Raw genomic sequence first — 15,804 nt, 5'->3', positions numbered from 1 at the left:
CAATAAAATTACCGACGAGCGAAAAGGAATGAGTTGATGTGACACCGAGCTGCTGCAGACAAACTCAAAGAGCTACATCTGTGTGCAAAATTCACTGCTCTAATTCATGTTAATTATTGTTAATTACTGCTCTGTTCATGAGTTCAGCCCATTTTCATTCAGCTGGTAACACCGGCGCCAACACAAATCAAACGTTACTCAATTCTTGGCTTCCCTGGACTGGCCGCTTGTCAAAATTAAAGACCCGTTTTAAAATTGTGCTGATGGTTCAGAAGGCTGTGCGTTATCTGACCTTGAAGTACACTGCTGAACTGCTGATTTTTATTTTTGTTATTATAACTCTTGTAAAGATCATTGTCAGGTCCTCAGTCCGAGGACTGCTGAAGGTCACAGTACGAGTCAAATTCACGATCATGTCAGATTTAAGATGAGAAGAAAAATATAGTTTGGCTTTTATTAGCTTTTAAGAAGTCAATGTTTGTTTGCACCTTTTCACAAAAGTGACAGAGCAAAAAAAAAAAAAGAGTTTACATTTAGATGCTCAGTGGAATTTAATGGAGTTTGTATTACACAGTTTAGTCTTTATCTTCCTGTAGACACATATTTCCTGATTAACTGTAGTGGACGGATGCCAGCAAGAGGAAATTTGCTCTAAACCCACTGTAGTTTGTTTTAACTGCACTTCGGTGAGATACGAGGGCTTTATTTGAATGTTTGCCACTGAACGCTATTTTTAAGACACTTAATAAGAGAAGGAATAATGCTTGACAAAGCTAATGCCTTTAAAAGCCAAAAAATACAAATTAGAAATCTTCTCTTTGGATAAACCAAATCACCTTTTGTGTTTGTTGGTTCATCCAAATGATACTTTTCGAGGTAAATTCACCCAAACTGTGAACTCGTGTTTTGATGTTGAAATGCGGATCAAAACTACCGTTCTGTGACATTAAAATGATTTCCCCAAAAAGTACCGACTTTTCATCTCCAGCTTTCTCTCTTTGTTTGCACTCTTTCCAGAGTGCGGTTGTGGGACGACAAATGGAAAAGGGTGAGTTCACTTACGACCACTTCCAGTCTATTCTCTACGCTCTAGGGATCGGCATGTCCACCAAAGACCCGGACGATCTTAGGTGGGTATCTTTGAATGTCTTTGTGTGAATTCTCATCAAAATGCTGCTTCGATCGTTACATTTATGTTGACCTGCATGGAGAACACCGACTCACATGCCTGTGTGGCCGTCTGTGCTTTTCTATTCTTTTTCTTCTTGGCGCTTTGCTTCATTTGTGCAGTTCACAGTTCACTTACGCTCCCTTATTAATGTAGGTTCCTGTATGAAGGTCATGATGACTTCAGCTGCTTCCCAACATTTGCGGTCATTCCCACACATAAAGCCATAATGGGTGGAGAACTGATGTCAATTCCTGGACTTGATATCGACCCCACGCAGGTTGGAAAACATACGTTAAAATATTATTTAGAGATATTTCATACAATCTTATAGTACTTATATTACTCTTGCTAATGAGCTTGTCGAGTATATTTATTTGCTACTGTCTTATTTTGTGCCAGGTTCTGCATGGAGAGCATTATTTGGAGATTTACAAACCTCTGCCAACTTCAGGTATTCCAAATCCTTTTTTATGGTTCAAAATGCTAAATGAATCTGTTGTTCTTGTGTTTGCAAGTCATCTTTTCAACTTGGTTTCTATCCCTGAAGTGCTTACAATCAGCTTCAAAAATGGACCATTGAGCAGTGGAAGGAGGTTCTGAATATTTAACATGTTCTTTTGCATTATCAGTTTGGCTGGCCTCCCAGGTTTTCAAGCTGTTGAGCAATGTTGCTTACTACAGTAGAAAGGAAGCCAAGAGCAGGAGTAGGGTGACACTTTGGGTTCTGTGGATGGTACCATGTCATTTCCCATCCACAACAACTGAACATCATTAGTAATGTAGTGTGGTATCCCTGAAGTGAGTGGCCTTTTATTTTAGCAGGTGCCCTGCTATACTGCGGAAAGGGTTCAAGATTGGTTTAAAGAAAACAAGTTGACTTGGCTTCCAGATTTTCCAGTTGTCGGTTGTGTTGAGCAAATATGAGAAGTGCTGAACAAGTCGGTCCGATCCATGGACTCCAAAACGTTTCAGAGCGGACCCTCGGAGGTCTAGTGGAGTCCATGCCTCGATGGGTCAGTCGTTTGCTTATCCAACTGGGAGCCTATTTAAAACATTTTATGTTGAGGGTGATTGAGTTTCATAATGATGAAATTATATCAGATTAATAGATGTGCTCCAGGACATCCCTGTTAGTAATCTTTAAGTCTGTCGTTTAAAACCCAGTGGGTTGTTTGACAACACTTGGTGCCATTTAAAAAAAAAAAAAAAGGAAGTTATTTCAGGACTCTTCAAACGTTCTGCCAAAAACTTGTAGGAAAAAAATGATTTAAACCTGCTGTGACTCTGTTTTTGTGTTTCAGACTAAGCTTTAAGCCTGCTGTGACACAGATCAGAATTTTAAACTTAAAAAGGGATTAAAGGAGCAGTTCGGATGTTTTAAAATTGGGCTCTGTAGAAAGGTTATGAATGTCTTACCTGTTATATACACTAAAACCCACGGGTTATTTTGACAACTTAAAAACTGTGTTAAAGCTGTTTAGTCAGTTTGGGTTGGTTTGACCAAATGATGACTCAAAACGTTTAACTCAGTCGGGTTGAAGATGAGCCATGTTCTTTACAGTCTGCCTTCATAAACTAGATGTTTACCAAACCTAAGTGAACCTCTGCTTTAGGATGCACAAAGTTAAGATTCTGTGTCCATGCTATTTTATATAGTTATAAATATTCTTGCTGCAGCTAGCTGCTGCTGCTGTTTTAACTTGTTAATGATCATAATAACTCTATATTAATATATGTGTAAAAGAAATATCAAGTTCAAGTTTCTTTATTGTCATTCACATCACATGTGGTACATGAGGTGGAATGAAATTGTGTACTCAAGGTTCCAGTTACACCCAAAAATATAAATTATAAAAAGAAACGGTATACAAGGATCTAAGATATACGCTAAACACAATTTATGTGAACTAATACGGTGTATTAAACAGCAGCCTGAACATGAGTCTAGTGAGTAGATGGGTATGAATGAATACAGCAGCATGAGATACTCCTATCGACTGCTACGTAAAAGTTTTAGTGAGAAACACTGATTGATTTTTATATTGAAGTTTTTTGAAGATGACAACGGTCCACTGTTGTCTTAGTCCTCTCAAACTAGCTGATGGCTCATCGACACTGTTAATCATAAACTATTTGTCCGAACAGAGAGAACTCAAAAACAACAGGCAAGCTATTATTTCTTCATAACCTTGGTATCCCCATTTTAAAAGATCTGAACTTGTGCTTCAACTTATGTTTCTTATAATTAATTATTATGGCAACAATATTATTGCTGTATATTATACCATAATATTATATTATGGCTTGAAGACGAGTCTTTGTAGATTGTAAAATCACCTCAGAAGTTAAAAGGTGCAGAAAAGTTATTGAGTCCTGTGACTGTGCATAGCTTTAAATACATCCTTTACAATACATTTTCAGGTAAACTTACCAGCGTGAGCCATTTAGCAGACGTGTTGGACAAAGGATCTGGAGCTGTTCTTATTATTGACTGTGAGTTTATTTAACCTTTATCATATTCCATCATACAGATCTTGGTATTTATTCCTGACTCATTTGTTTGCATCAGTTTAATATGCTTCTATTTCCTGAGAGTGTCTTCTCAGTCTGAATTAATGAAAAGCAGTTTAATGACTGTCTGCAGGGACTCAAATGATAGACCGTGTATAACTCATATTTTGTTTGACAATTCCACAGAGATGGACATTTCTTGAAGCATTTTGATCTATAATTAATCCAACTTTAACAAAAATATCATGGGAGTTGAAATTTTTGACTAGTTTGCTGAGTGGATTTCTTAAAAATATCTTCATTCACACTAAACCACTTAGGATAAAACTATCACAGTATAAATATTTTAGTTTGAATAAAATGAAGAAGTTTACTAAATTAAATGTTCTACAACTCTTCTTGTAATTTTGTACAAATATAAATGTTTAGACTGAACTCCTAATACATGATAAATTAGGTTTAATTGTGTAAAATAAATCTGAATAGTCGATTACGTAACTGAAACGTTTGCTTTGTGTTTCAGCGAACACCTACAACGGTGACGAGCTGCTGTGTTTCAACCAGTTCACAGTGTTTGTGGTCGGAGCTGGAGGCTTTGGAGGAAAGAGAAACTCAGACAAAGCAAAAGTATGTTTTTATGTTTGAATCACACTAAAGTTAAAAAGTTATTTTTGAGATGCATGTAAAATAAGTTCCTGAAGCTAGCGGTTTATCTTTCAAAAGAATAAATTACTTGTTTGGAACAAAATAAAGTATTGATTACAGACGGTCTGTGGACCAGCCGGCCTCGTGACTTAGAAAATGCTTGACACACTTTTTATTTGTAGCTCCTTACGTGAACCCCAGTAAGTGCCATAGTACTTCACACCAGCTGTGGCTCCACGATGCCAGCTTTATTTATTAAAGCACACATTGTGCACACACAACGCAAAATACCAAAGTCAAAAAAGGTGTCGGAGACGAGAAAAGTGATGCAGTGGAGTTTATTCTTCAGAGAGAGATCAACCAAATCAAATCAAAACAACTGGTTTAATTCACACCATGTTTTTCCACAAAATTTTGTTTAAACCTTGCTCATGTCCTGAAAACATGAAAACTTGCATCAAAGTTAATGCTTAATAATCCAGGTAAAAAAAAATCCAACATTCAGTCAGGTCATCTGGACAGTTTCTTTTTTTGTTGAAACGTTTCGTCCTTCATCCAAAGGACTTGATCGGTCTGAGGAGCCACAACAACCTCAGTCCCACCTGGATTATTCAGCATGAACTTTGATGTTTGAACCACTTTGGTTATGGCTGCCTCAGAGGAGTCGACGTGGGGGAGGGCGGGCCCCAGAAACCATCGTATCCCCAGTAAACTGGTTGGTTTCGTTGAGTTTGTTGTGGCTCCTCAAACTGATGAAGTCCTTTGGATGAAGGATGAAACGTTTAAACAAACAAACAAAAAAAGTCCAGATGACCTTACTAACTTTATCTAACTTTGTTGGATAAAATCTTACATTCCTCCCAAAACAACCAGTTTTGTCAATATTTAGAGCAGTAAAAATAATCCCCTTCCATTTTTTTTATTTTCAAGTATACTTGAACCCATTTCTTCTATAGGTCTTTCGGATGTAGGAGCACTTGGTCATGTTTTTAAGGTTTTACAAAGATGCTGCACATCCCCCCTTGAGGCCTTCTCACCTTTGACACAAGGCCTTATTACATGAAGCCAAAGCTCAACCAAATATTCCAGCAGAGCTGCCTGGAGTCTTCCTGACCTCTAAAATGAGTTGGAACTTTACAAAACAGAATCAAAGATGAACCAGGCCCCTCACAGCTGAAATCAAGCAAAAACAAGAACTTGTTTTGTTTCCAAGACAAAGTGTGTAAGGTCGTTTTCACACCAGATAGTCCGGTAGACTCGGTTTGGGACCAATATTCATGACCTTTTGTTTACATTTGAGCTGGTGCGTTTGCATTCACACTGCACTGTGCAGTCGAGTCAACCTGTTGAACCAACCTATTCCCCCGCTCGCCTGTGGGGGCGCTGCACCAAGAACTTCTGAAAGAAACGACACAAAAACCTCTGAAGACACGTCTTCTTCTTCTTCTGTAAATAAAAATAAAAACGAAGTGGCATCAAGTTTTAGCAGTTTTAGGAGTTATATTTTGTCATTTTTCAAAAATGGACTTAACATGAACAGAAGATGAGGCAGAAGACCATGGAGAATATTGTTTTTCACACAAGGCAGTTGACGGCTCCATATAAGGTCAGAGAAATGCGTGTTTGTTTGTCCTGCGGAGCGGGGTCCGGTCTGTTTACATTCACACTGTACTCGAACCGTGCTGGAGTTCTCTTCTACCGGACCGAGACCTAGGTTTTAGCCCGGGCCAGAGTTCGCCTTTTTTGTTCCGTGACAGAGTTTGATGGTGCGTTCACACCTCCCTAAACGAACCGGACTTTCTAGGAAAACGAGCTAGAGTTCGATTAAAGCGGACTAAACAGGGCTAGTGTGAATGCACCCTAAATGAGGCGACACAAAAACTGGAGGTTATGAATACAACCAATGTTCCCTGAGGGAGGGAAACGTGATACGGTAGTCCCTCGTTTATCGCGGGGGATCCATACCCTGAAGACCCCCAATACGTGGAAAAACCGCAAAATAGGAATAGTAGTACAAGTAGTCGTAGTTTACTTTTTTTTAAAAAGGCGTTTTAAACCCTTCACACACTCTTAGAATATTCTAAACAATGTTTCTAAACTCTAAACACTCTAAGCTCCCTGCTCTCCTCTGCTCTTTGCCACCTGCAAGCGCTCTTGGCCACGCCTACTTCTCTGCTTTGCACGCTGAACAGCTGATCATGCACGGAGAACAGCTGATCAGCTGCAGCAGGAAGTTTATCCTGCAGTACGGCCTGCACAAAGGTGCAAGAGGCACTAAATAATTTAAAATATTTAAATAAAAATTCCATGCCGATCATGCGGCTCATCCATCAATCAGCCAATTGTGTGTCATGTCCAATCTTATTTTGAAAAACCGCGATAGAGCGAGTCCGCGATAAACAAACCTCGAAGTAGCGAGGGACTACTGTACAACACAATAGTGTGGGGGATTGCGCCCTCGTGAGATGAGCTTTTTAAGCTGCAGGCTGGTCTCACGAGGGCGAAATCCCCCATACTATTGTTGTACTGAGTGTACTGACCCAAAGGGCACTGTGGTAAAAATACCCCTGTTCACATGCTTTATTTTAATATGGCTGGCATCAAATTCAAAATATATACCCGATAACCTTTCAACATTTAACATGTATTTATATATTTACATTGATAAAAGGAGTTTAGACAATTTACACGTTATTGTTTTTTTTAAGTCATTTTTAGCAGCAGTTATAAATGCTGCAGAATATTGAACTTATTTTTTGTCTTGTTTTAACTTTTTCTCAGGCTTCTCTGCCCCCTCCTAAGCGTGCTCCAGATGCCGTGGTGATTGAATCAACCTCAAGAGACCAAGTGAGTCTTTCTGTGTGGGTTTTTGATGCAGAAAAAAATCAGCTGAAGTTGATGACGTAAGGGTGAAAATGGAACGTATTGTTTTTTTCCCTCTGAAAAATTAATAAAGTTCGAGACAAAACGTGAATATGTAGCAGAAAAGGAAGACGAGACGGGAGGGGGGTGAAATGCAGGTGTCATTGAAAGGGGAATAAGAGGCTAAATCCCTGCAGCAGTTTTAAATGGCTGCAACTGTATCACTTCAAAGACTTTCCTATTTTAGGTGTTTCTGTGATCATTTAATTTCATCACACGTCCTGAGTATGAAAAGTTTAAGGGTTTATGAATTAGATATAAGTCTAAACAATGTCTGCTTCCCTGCGGTTACAGGCCGCCTTGTATCGTCTGAGCGGAGACTGGAACCCTCTTCATATAGACCCCAACTTTGCCGCCATGGGAAGTGAGTCTGCACATCTTTCACTTCTAACAAGCTATAAATTTCTTTCACTTAGAACTCCGTCTCCCTTTGGGATTTTTTCTAGTCAAATGCAGTGTTTTCATCTCGTTTATACTTGAACATGCTGTACTTAAATATGCTCTTTGGTCAGCCTACAAGGTTCCCATCCTGCACGGCTTGTGCTCAGTGGGCTTTGCTGCGAGACATGTCCTCAAGCAGTACGCCAACAACGACCCCTCCAGATTCAAGGCTATAAAGGTGAGCCTGACCTGTGTCGCATCACATCTCAGCCAAGAACAGATTCACTTTCACATGATGATGCTGTTTTTCTTAAATCTAATTTCACATTACAAATGGTTTCCTGTCTTCTTTTCTATCACAGTACAGTATAGATGCTGTAAAGAGTCCTCACTGTCATCATTTGTGACTCGTGCTGGCAGAATAACTTGGAATGAGCACAGGCTTTTGTGCAATACAAAAACAGATTTTTGCTCTAAATGGAAAAAAAAAAGAGTCTAAAGACACTATCTAGCAACATGGGTAACTAAAACAACGTTTAGTCTTATAATGAGAGTCCATTTCTAAGGCTTATCTTTAAATTAATCTTCCTAATCTATCTTTAAATGAAAGTTATGTAAGAAGTAAGTCTTCAGATATAATTTTTTTCATATATTCTTTATTATGTCCTTTGAAACTGACCAGATTATTTTGCCGGCTGCCACAGTGTCAGGAAATCCCTTCGTATAATGTTTCATATAATGTTTGCTGTCATTGTAAAGCTTGGATATTTGTCTTTTTAAATACAGGCTAGACAATATCATTCTAGACCAATAAAAATCAAGATTTAAAATCTGCACTCCTGCAACCAAAACTAGCTTGTTGCCAGGTGCCACTTTCTCAACTAACTACACATCATTTTGAAGTTTTGGAGATGACAAAATTGATAACTAAACTGAAAAAAATCCTCTTTGTGACTCATTTTGCCAGCACAGGTAACTGTTGTAATTTTGTCTGCTAATTTAGTAATTTTCTAGAACATGGGATGGAACTGTCAAACTAATAAACTATTTAATTTCAGTGTGTTCCTGTAAAATACAGAAATGTGGATTTACACATTAACTGTTAATCAGGTTAAAACCCACTATTTAAAACAAATCTGTGCAGAGTCGAGGATCTGATGAATTAATCTTTTCACACTGAACAAAAATAAAAACATTTAAGACAGCATAATTAACAACAACAACAACAACAAAAAACGTACCTTGTTAAATGTTATAAAAAATTTAAAAAAACTTTTGCTTTATTTGTTTAGGTCCGCTTTGCAAAGGCAGTGTTGCCAGGTCAGTCGCTGCAGACTGAGATGTGGAAGGAGGGCAACAGAATCTACATCCAGTGCAAAGTGAGTCTGATTTAGAGGCAGAGAGGATTACAGCCATCACAACGGGTCCAGTGGATCAGAAGGAGTCTGAGCTGTCTATTTTATGTGAATGTTTTTGTCGTTCACATGCCGTCTCTTCTCGTCTCTTCCACGCAGGTGAAAGAGAATGGTGACATTGCTCTGACTGGAGCCTACGTGGATTTATATGGACCATCAGAAGCTTCTCCAGAAACTCTCCACAAGGTACTTATTATTATTACTGATAATGTACTGGCATTTGGGATTCAGCTTGTTATGTAAAATATTATTTTCTGTTCAAATGAGAAATATTTCCTCAGCACACTCTTGTCAGTGGTGGTGTTCCTCAAGGATATGTGTTTGGGTCAGTTTGATTCAGTCTACAGTCTACATCTAACCCATGGGTTATAGTTCTGAAAAATATAGCATTTTATTCCACAGCTTTGTAGACAGACAGATGTTTTAGAATCCTAATGGACCCACATCTGTCATACCTTGTAAAGGTAAAATAAGAATAGAAAGTATTTGTCTTCAGTTAAACTGCAGCACGTCTGAGATGGTTATTTTTGGTTCTCTAAACACACAAAAAATTTAGCGAGCTGTTTAAAGTCATCATGCAAACACTGCATTTATGTGAGGAACTACAATGTTGGTTTTGTCTAGAATTAAAACTTTGTGGTAAAAAGCTTATTTTACAATTAAGATGCAATTTTGAGCTCAAATCCTTTTTTTTTAAATAATGAAAGATATTTCTTACAATAATAATCACCTTAATATTTAATTATTACTATTCCATATTTTGACGTCAGCCAGTTTCTGTCATCCTCTCGGAGTTCTGCAGCCAGACTCCCAACTGGTACCAGTAAAAGAAATAATTTCACTTCTATTTTAAGATCTTTCCACTGGCTTTCTGTTAGCTGTTTTTCATTTATGGTTGGTTTGTGAGGGAGATGATGCTTTTGCAGTAACGGCCCCAAATCAAATAAAGTTTGTGCCGTTTACTGAGATGTCTTTTAGACAGCTCAGCTTATATTTGTTCTCTTTTGTTTAAATTGCATTTAGGGTTTGAGTATTTTAAGGAGATTTATCATTTGTTTTGTAGTCACTCATTTTTTATTTTTTATTTACCATAATGTTCTCTTTTTTTCCTACTTTTACTTTTGTTCTGTTATCTACCGGTATTTATTTACCGGTAACTTTATGTTTACCGTCAGTGTCCCTAAGGCTGAAAATAATGTCCCATAATACAACTTTCCCTTTTCCCCATAATCCCTGTTTGATTTTAAGGTGTTCCTCAAGGATACGTGTTCGGGTCAGTTGGCTAAAACTCGTAAACATATTTGTTTGTGAACATGGTCGTCTCGTATGAGAGTGTGAACTTTACTGAGTTAACCGTGACCCTGAGAAAAATGCACCAGCTATCACAGATTTGGTTTAGTGAGACTGTCCTGTAATGTGTTCCTGTTAACCATATTTTAAAGTGATTTTTGATGAATCTAAGAAAGTGTCAATAAGTCCTGTTTATTTATTAATGAAGATAAAACCCTCCTTTAATACGAAGTCAGTAATGAGCGAGATCAAGTGAAATACTGTTTTTAATGATTTTATTTGTATACTTTGCTTCTTGTTCGGTTTGCTTCTGTTCTCCTGTGTGTTACATTCATTTAAGAGAGATAAATGTTTGATGTTGAAGCTCATGAAGACACAAAGATAAGCGCAGGTTTGCTGGTTTGAAATTTCTATCTAATGCATTCTGTTCCTGGGTTTGCTTTCTACAATGTTTGAGCTTGTATAATTACTGGATTATTACCTAGTTATTAACCTTTAAAGGGTCATTTTTAATCATTTGATTTAATAATTTGGAAATGGGTTCATAAAGTGCAGAACGAGAGCCAAATATGGCCCAAAAATTATTTAATGCAGCTCTAAAATGTGCTCAGTTGTTTAATGCAAACTGCACACAAGTGGTTCATAAGCACTAAAGCCTGGAACTTGGACTTGCTCTTAAGTTTTTTATTATGTACACTCCAAAAGAACAAATGGTTTCTACTCTATAAATGGGAGGAGAGAGAGAAAAAGGAGACTATGGCTTCAAGCTACATTTATTACATCAGTACTTCAAACTAAAACCGTGCAACAAGCTTCTGTCAGGTTAGCAGGGACAACAAGCTGCACGTGCAATATTTACATAAATGTCCCGGCAGTGAGATGCAGGACTCTTGTTCTGTAACAGATGCAGCAATCGTTTGCTAAAGCAGTGGTTCCCCAACTTTTCAGCTTCTGACCCAAAAATAACTGCATCAGAAACTTCTGACCCAGGTCTTTGTTCAAAACAAACAAATATTATAATTAAGTCAATTAAGCCACCATTAGGCTCTGTTTATTAATACACTTTATAATTTGTAGCAATCATGGCAGAAAAATGCAGTCGGGGATCATTAAAAAAAAATTGTTTCTGAAAATCATCTCAAGACCCAAAGCTTGATGATTTATGACCCATGGTGGGGTTCTGACCCAGCTTTGGGAGCCACTGATCTAAAGGCACTGATTGGACTTGGCAGTAAAAACAACAACAGTGCGATTGTAGAGGATGCTGTGAGTGGATTTCATTATTTGTAGGGATGCACGATGTTATCGGCATGTTATCGGCTGATATTAGCAATAAAATTAAATATCGGACATCAGCCATTCCATCAAAATAACTCACCGATATGAAAGAAATCTGTTTTAAGTTAATTTTTAATTTAAGAAACTGTCAAGATATCTATTAATGCACTACTGCTTATGCACTTTAAACACTTTGAAGTGTTACATTATTTTCTGACTCCTTTTTGGCATCTACATGTGGTAGCAGCCAAATTGACAAAGACCATGCAGAATAATGTATTATTTTAATTCCACAGCAGAGAAAGCTATGTAGTCTCTGTAAGTAGATCAAGGCGGAAAATATCTGTATTGGCATCGGCCAAATAAGTTTTAATATATTGGCATATCAGCTATCAGCCAAAAATCCAATATCGTGCATCATTTGTAATATTTGTTGAGAAGCTGTACAAGCAGGAAGTTGTACTCTGATGCACCTTGTTGCACGCTTTGTTTGCGTCTTTTCTCCACTTTGAGAAGCCGTGGCTTTAACTAAAGGTTTCTTTTCAGCCGCTGCAGGGAGGAGGTCTTCAGAGCGAGCTGGTGTTCGCAGAGATCGGGCGTCGCATCAAAGACTTGGGCTCAGAGTTGGTGAAGAAGGTGAACGGCGTGTTCGGCTGGGAGATCACAAAGGATGGCAAGAAAGCTGCACAGTGGAGTGAGTTCACGTGGAACACGCCATCATCATATTACAGGAAAATATGCGTTTGTTATTCCACTTTATTCTTGCTTCATGGCTACAGAAAACTGTAAAGCCTTAAACATTAATATTGTTTTATGGTGTTTTAAATGGGATGCTGGCAATAATAATAATAATTTTTTTTTAAAGTCTGAATGTTTATGAATAAACCAAAACAAACATTTTAGTTCCCCTTAACATTTATTCTGACATTATTCTTAATGAGGTTAGTATTTAATGAAGTAGAAATAAATGTTATGTTATCTCATGTTCAGACTCTTTAAAGTCCTGTGTGACTCATCAGCTCAACATGCGACAAACACCGTCAATAATTCACAATTAAAGCTGCTGGTTTCTTTTTATTTTATGTTTATAGTTTTACCTAAGAGTGAAACTGTTTTATTGAACGTTTTAAAGTTTCAGAGGTTTAAATGGTTTTTTGCAGCTTCTTTTAAATCCTGATTCAGGTTTTCTTAATGTGAGAGTTTTAATTTACAGGACAACACGGCTCAACACTCCGCCTGCACCCAAGAGACTAAAAGGCTAAACTTGCAGCCAATTAAGGGCTTTAGCCAATTTTCAAAGTTCAGCAGAGACGGAGCAGAGCGGTTAGTTGTCTGAGGTCACTGAATGTGAACAATCAAAGCAGGGTGAACTTTTGTTTGCTCAGGTTGGACCTCTCCAGCTTGTGTTTTTACAGAAAACCTTTGAGTTAGCAGAGATGATTTAGGCGTTCCAGTGTTATAATTGTTTTTTATTGTAACATTTATTCAGCAGCTGCTGGAGAAAAGTGGAGCTTTTATGATTAATCCCATCTTCTGTCGCCCCTTCTTCTTGTCGCCGTTTTCCTGCAGCCATTGATCTGAAGAACGGCAGCGGCTCGTTGCACAAAGGGCCGTACGGCGAGAAGGTGGATTTGACCTTCACTGTGTCTGACGAAGACTTCATGGATGTGGTGACGGGGAAAATCCCCCCACAGACGGTAAACACACCTCCGGCTGGCTGCCCCGCTGTCTTTGGAGCTCTTTTGCTCACACTGGGGAGAACCCCGTCATTTTGACATGAAGTCACTTCCTGTAGGTCGACCACAACGAAACCTCCTTCAATCCGTAACGACGCGCTTCCTTGGCCTGTCGCGATAAACAATAAATCAATGAATCGCATGATAAATGAAAATTATTGACCTCATTTTCATTTACCGGCTTTATCGTTTCTTCGTGTCTCTCTCTTTCTACTGAAGACACTGGATGACAAAAGGCTCAACTCCGGTGCTCTTCACTGACCCCTCTCTCTCTTTTTGCTTTAAAATCAATTTTAACGATCCAAAAGCGCGTTTTTGGATCGTTAAATGCTGCTAAGCTACAAACTAAGCTCAGGCCAACCTCGGGGAAAAAAACCTCTGTGTTGTCGAAGTGCCAAAATTCATGGTTGAAACCCATGCCTTTGTGTAAAAAGTTGTTTGTCTCTACAAAAAAAAAGCTGAGAACTTGTTTACTGATTTATATATTTATTTTTATTAAAAGCTTTGTGTGAAAAATGCTATGCTAAAGAGCTCAAACCACACCGAGCGTCCGCCATTTTGAGAACAGAAAAAAAAGAAACAGAGACAGCCCATATCACGTCAAGGGGCCTCCCTACCATTTTTTTTAAAGAGACGCTGCTCGCTGTCTCACTATCCATCCTTTAGTTCAAACCATCTTATACTGCCATTCGGTGGTCGCAAAAAGGTACTACACTCAAAACAATTAATCAATATTTCTTCTTAAATTTAACAATAATTACTAATTATTGTCAAATTTTAAACAATATTATTGTTTATCGCAATCATTTCTGAGACAATTAATCGCCCAGCAAAATTTGTTATCGTGACAGGCCTAGCGCTTCCTTGATTCCGTAGCGTTGGATAAAATGTTGAATGATCTCTCGTCTCGAAGCGAGTTCGTTCAGAACGCACTCAGGGCAGATAATCAATCGGCTCTACTTGTTATGTCTGTAGCATCCCATCCGTCTGTGGGAGGGGCCATCACCGTGGAGAACTTCTGTTTCAAGGAGTGCCTGGTATTGATCTGAGGCCTGTGTGTGTGAGGAGCACACACAAAGACAGTGTGGAGGATGGGGCTGAAGGTCCCTCAGGCAGGGTCTCTGATGATGAAAGATCAGTTGATCAGTTGAAATGAACATTCGTGGTCATCACAGCCCTGTCAGGTGATTAATTTTAGCTGAGGAGAGAGGTTTAGTAGATGATCTGCTCTCGGACCACCTGGAACCTCACCTTTTTCACTACTCGTTCTTGTTTCACATCTTGTGTTCTTCATAAGTAACCCGACTATGTTTGGGAGAGAAACGTGACTCCTGTGTCTTTATTTTTGTTTTAATTAGGCGTTCTTTTCTGGCAAACTGAAGGCTAAAGGCAACATCATGCTGAGTCAGAAACTGGAGGTCATCCTGAAGGATCACGCCAAGCTGTGAGCTCCTCTGCCAGCCAATCAGAAGCCTTCAGGAACTAACCACCGTACCAACGCCTGTCCTACTTCTTGCTTTCTGATCCGTGCGCGCAGCGATACGCTCTGCCTCTCGTGGGACGTTGGTAACAGTCACCCACTGAGACGAGCAACACTTCAAGGTTGAATTTTCTCATAAATTCAGCTTCGCTGTCGACAAGACTCCAAAGTGTCTCAAATAGAAGATGAAACGAGTCATTTTTGTCACAGTTGTCGTGAGTAAAAATACTAAACAAAAAACACTTAAGACATTGTAAAAGTTTGACAAAGTTTTTCAATAAAACTCTGTTTTACTTTTTGATATTATGCTCAATTACAGCTAAACTGTCTGAATAAAAAAAACTTATTGATTTGGTGATCTGTTATGTTTTAGTAACTACTTTACTATTCTGTTTCATATCAGTTGCTGTAATCACTGCAAGAGCTTTGAACTAATTTAAACTTTTAAAATGATACAACTAAAATGTGTGCAACTGTAATTCCATTTTTACTAAAACAAAGAATAAAAAAATAAAAGAACCTGTTTGTGGATCATTTAAAACCACTTGGATCTGATGAAACTTTGTCGTTTTCAGAGTCAGCATGAAGTTTAGGTTTATTTTTTATAATAAAGCCCAAAATATTCCAATATTGTAAAATAAATAAATACTCATTTTAATGATTTATAGAATTTTTACATTTTCTTCTTGAATGGGGTAGAATAAATATAGTTTTTGGTTTTAAAACAGGCTCAAGTTTTGATCAGATTGTAAAAATGACATCTGTGCTGGTTTTTGACAAGCAGACATGATCACTTTCATGTCAAATAATTGAAATATCACAGGATTAATGAGATCAGTGCCGGTCGGAGCAGATCTCGTGTTGTCCTGCAGTTTCCACCCACACTATGAAGACGTGCGTTTAAGGTGAGTCATCCCTTCTGTTAGCCACGTATTAATTATAATTGACACATGTCAGTCTCCATGCAAGGTTACA

General features: G+C 38.2%; 1 protein-coding gene across 1 annotated transcript in view; it reads left to right on the top strand.

The window, feature by feature from the left end:
- The window catches only part of hsd17b4 (hydroxysteroid (17-beta) dehydrogenase 4), a 36,278-nt gene extending 20,945 nt beyond the window's left edge, over positions 1-15,333 (top strand). The window contains exons 13-25 of the mRNA XM_037680969.1: positions 1,018-1,130; positions 1,325-1,448; positions 1,571-1,622; positions 3,593-3,664; positions 4,206-4,309; positions 7,109-7,174; positions 7,544-7,613; positions 7,762-7,868; positions 8,923-9,009; positions 9,145-9,231; positions 12,160-12,307; positions 13,183-13,310; positions 14,708-15,333. Of these exons, the coding sequence (XP_037536897.1) occupies positions 1,018-1,130; positions 1,325-1,448; positions 1,571-1,622; positions 3,593-3,664; positions 4,206-4,309; positions 7,109-7,174; positions 7,544-7,613; positions 7,762-7,868; positions 8,923-9,009; positions 9,145-9,231; positions 12,160-12,307; positions 13,183-13,310; positions 14,708-14,797 (1,248 nt within the window). The 3' untranslated portion in view covers positions 14,798-15,333. The remainder of the gene's footprint in view (positions 1-1,017; positions 1,131-1,324; positions 1,449-1,570; positions 1,623-3,592; positions 3,665-4,205; positions 4,310-7,108; positions 7,175-7,543; positions 7,614-7,761; positions 7,869-8,922; positions 9,010-9,144; positions 9,232-12,159; positions 12,308-13,182; positions 13,311-14,707) is intronic.
- Positions 15,334-15,804: the final 471 nt, after the last annotated feature.

Source organism: Nematolebias whitei, chromosome 8 (assembly GCF_014905685.2).
Source record: "Nematolebias whitei isolate Nwh7 chromosome 8, NemWhi1, whole genome shotgun sequence".
Lineage (NCBI taxonomy): Eukaryota > Metazoa > Chordata > Actinopteri > Cyprinodontiformes > Rivulidae > Nematolebias > Nematolebias whitei.
This window is presented reverse-complemented; position numbering and strand designations above follow the sequence as displayed.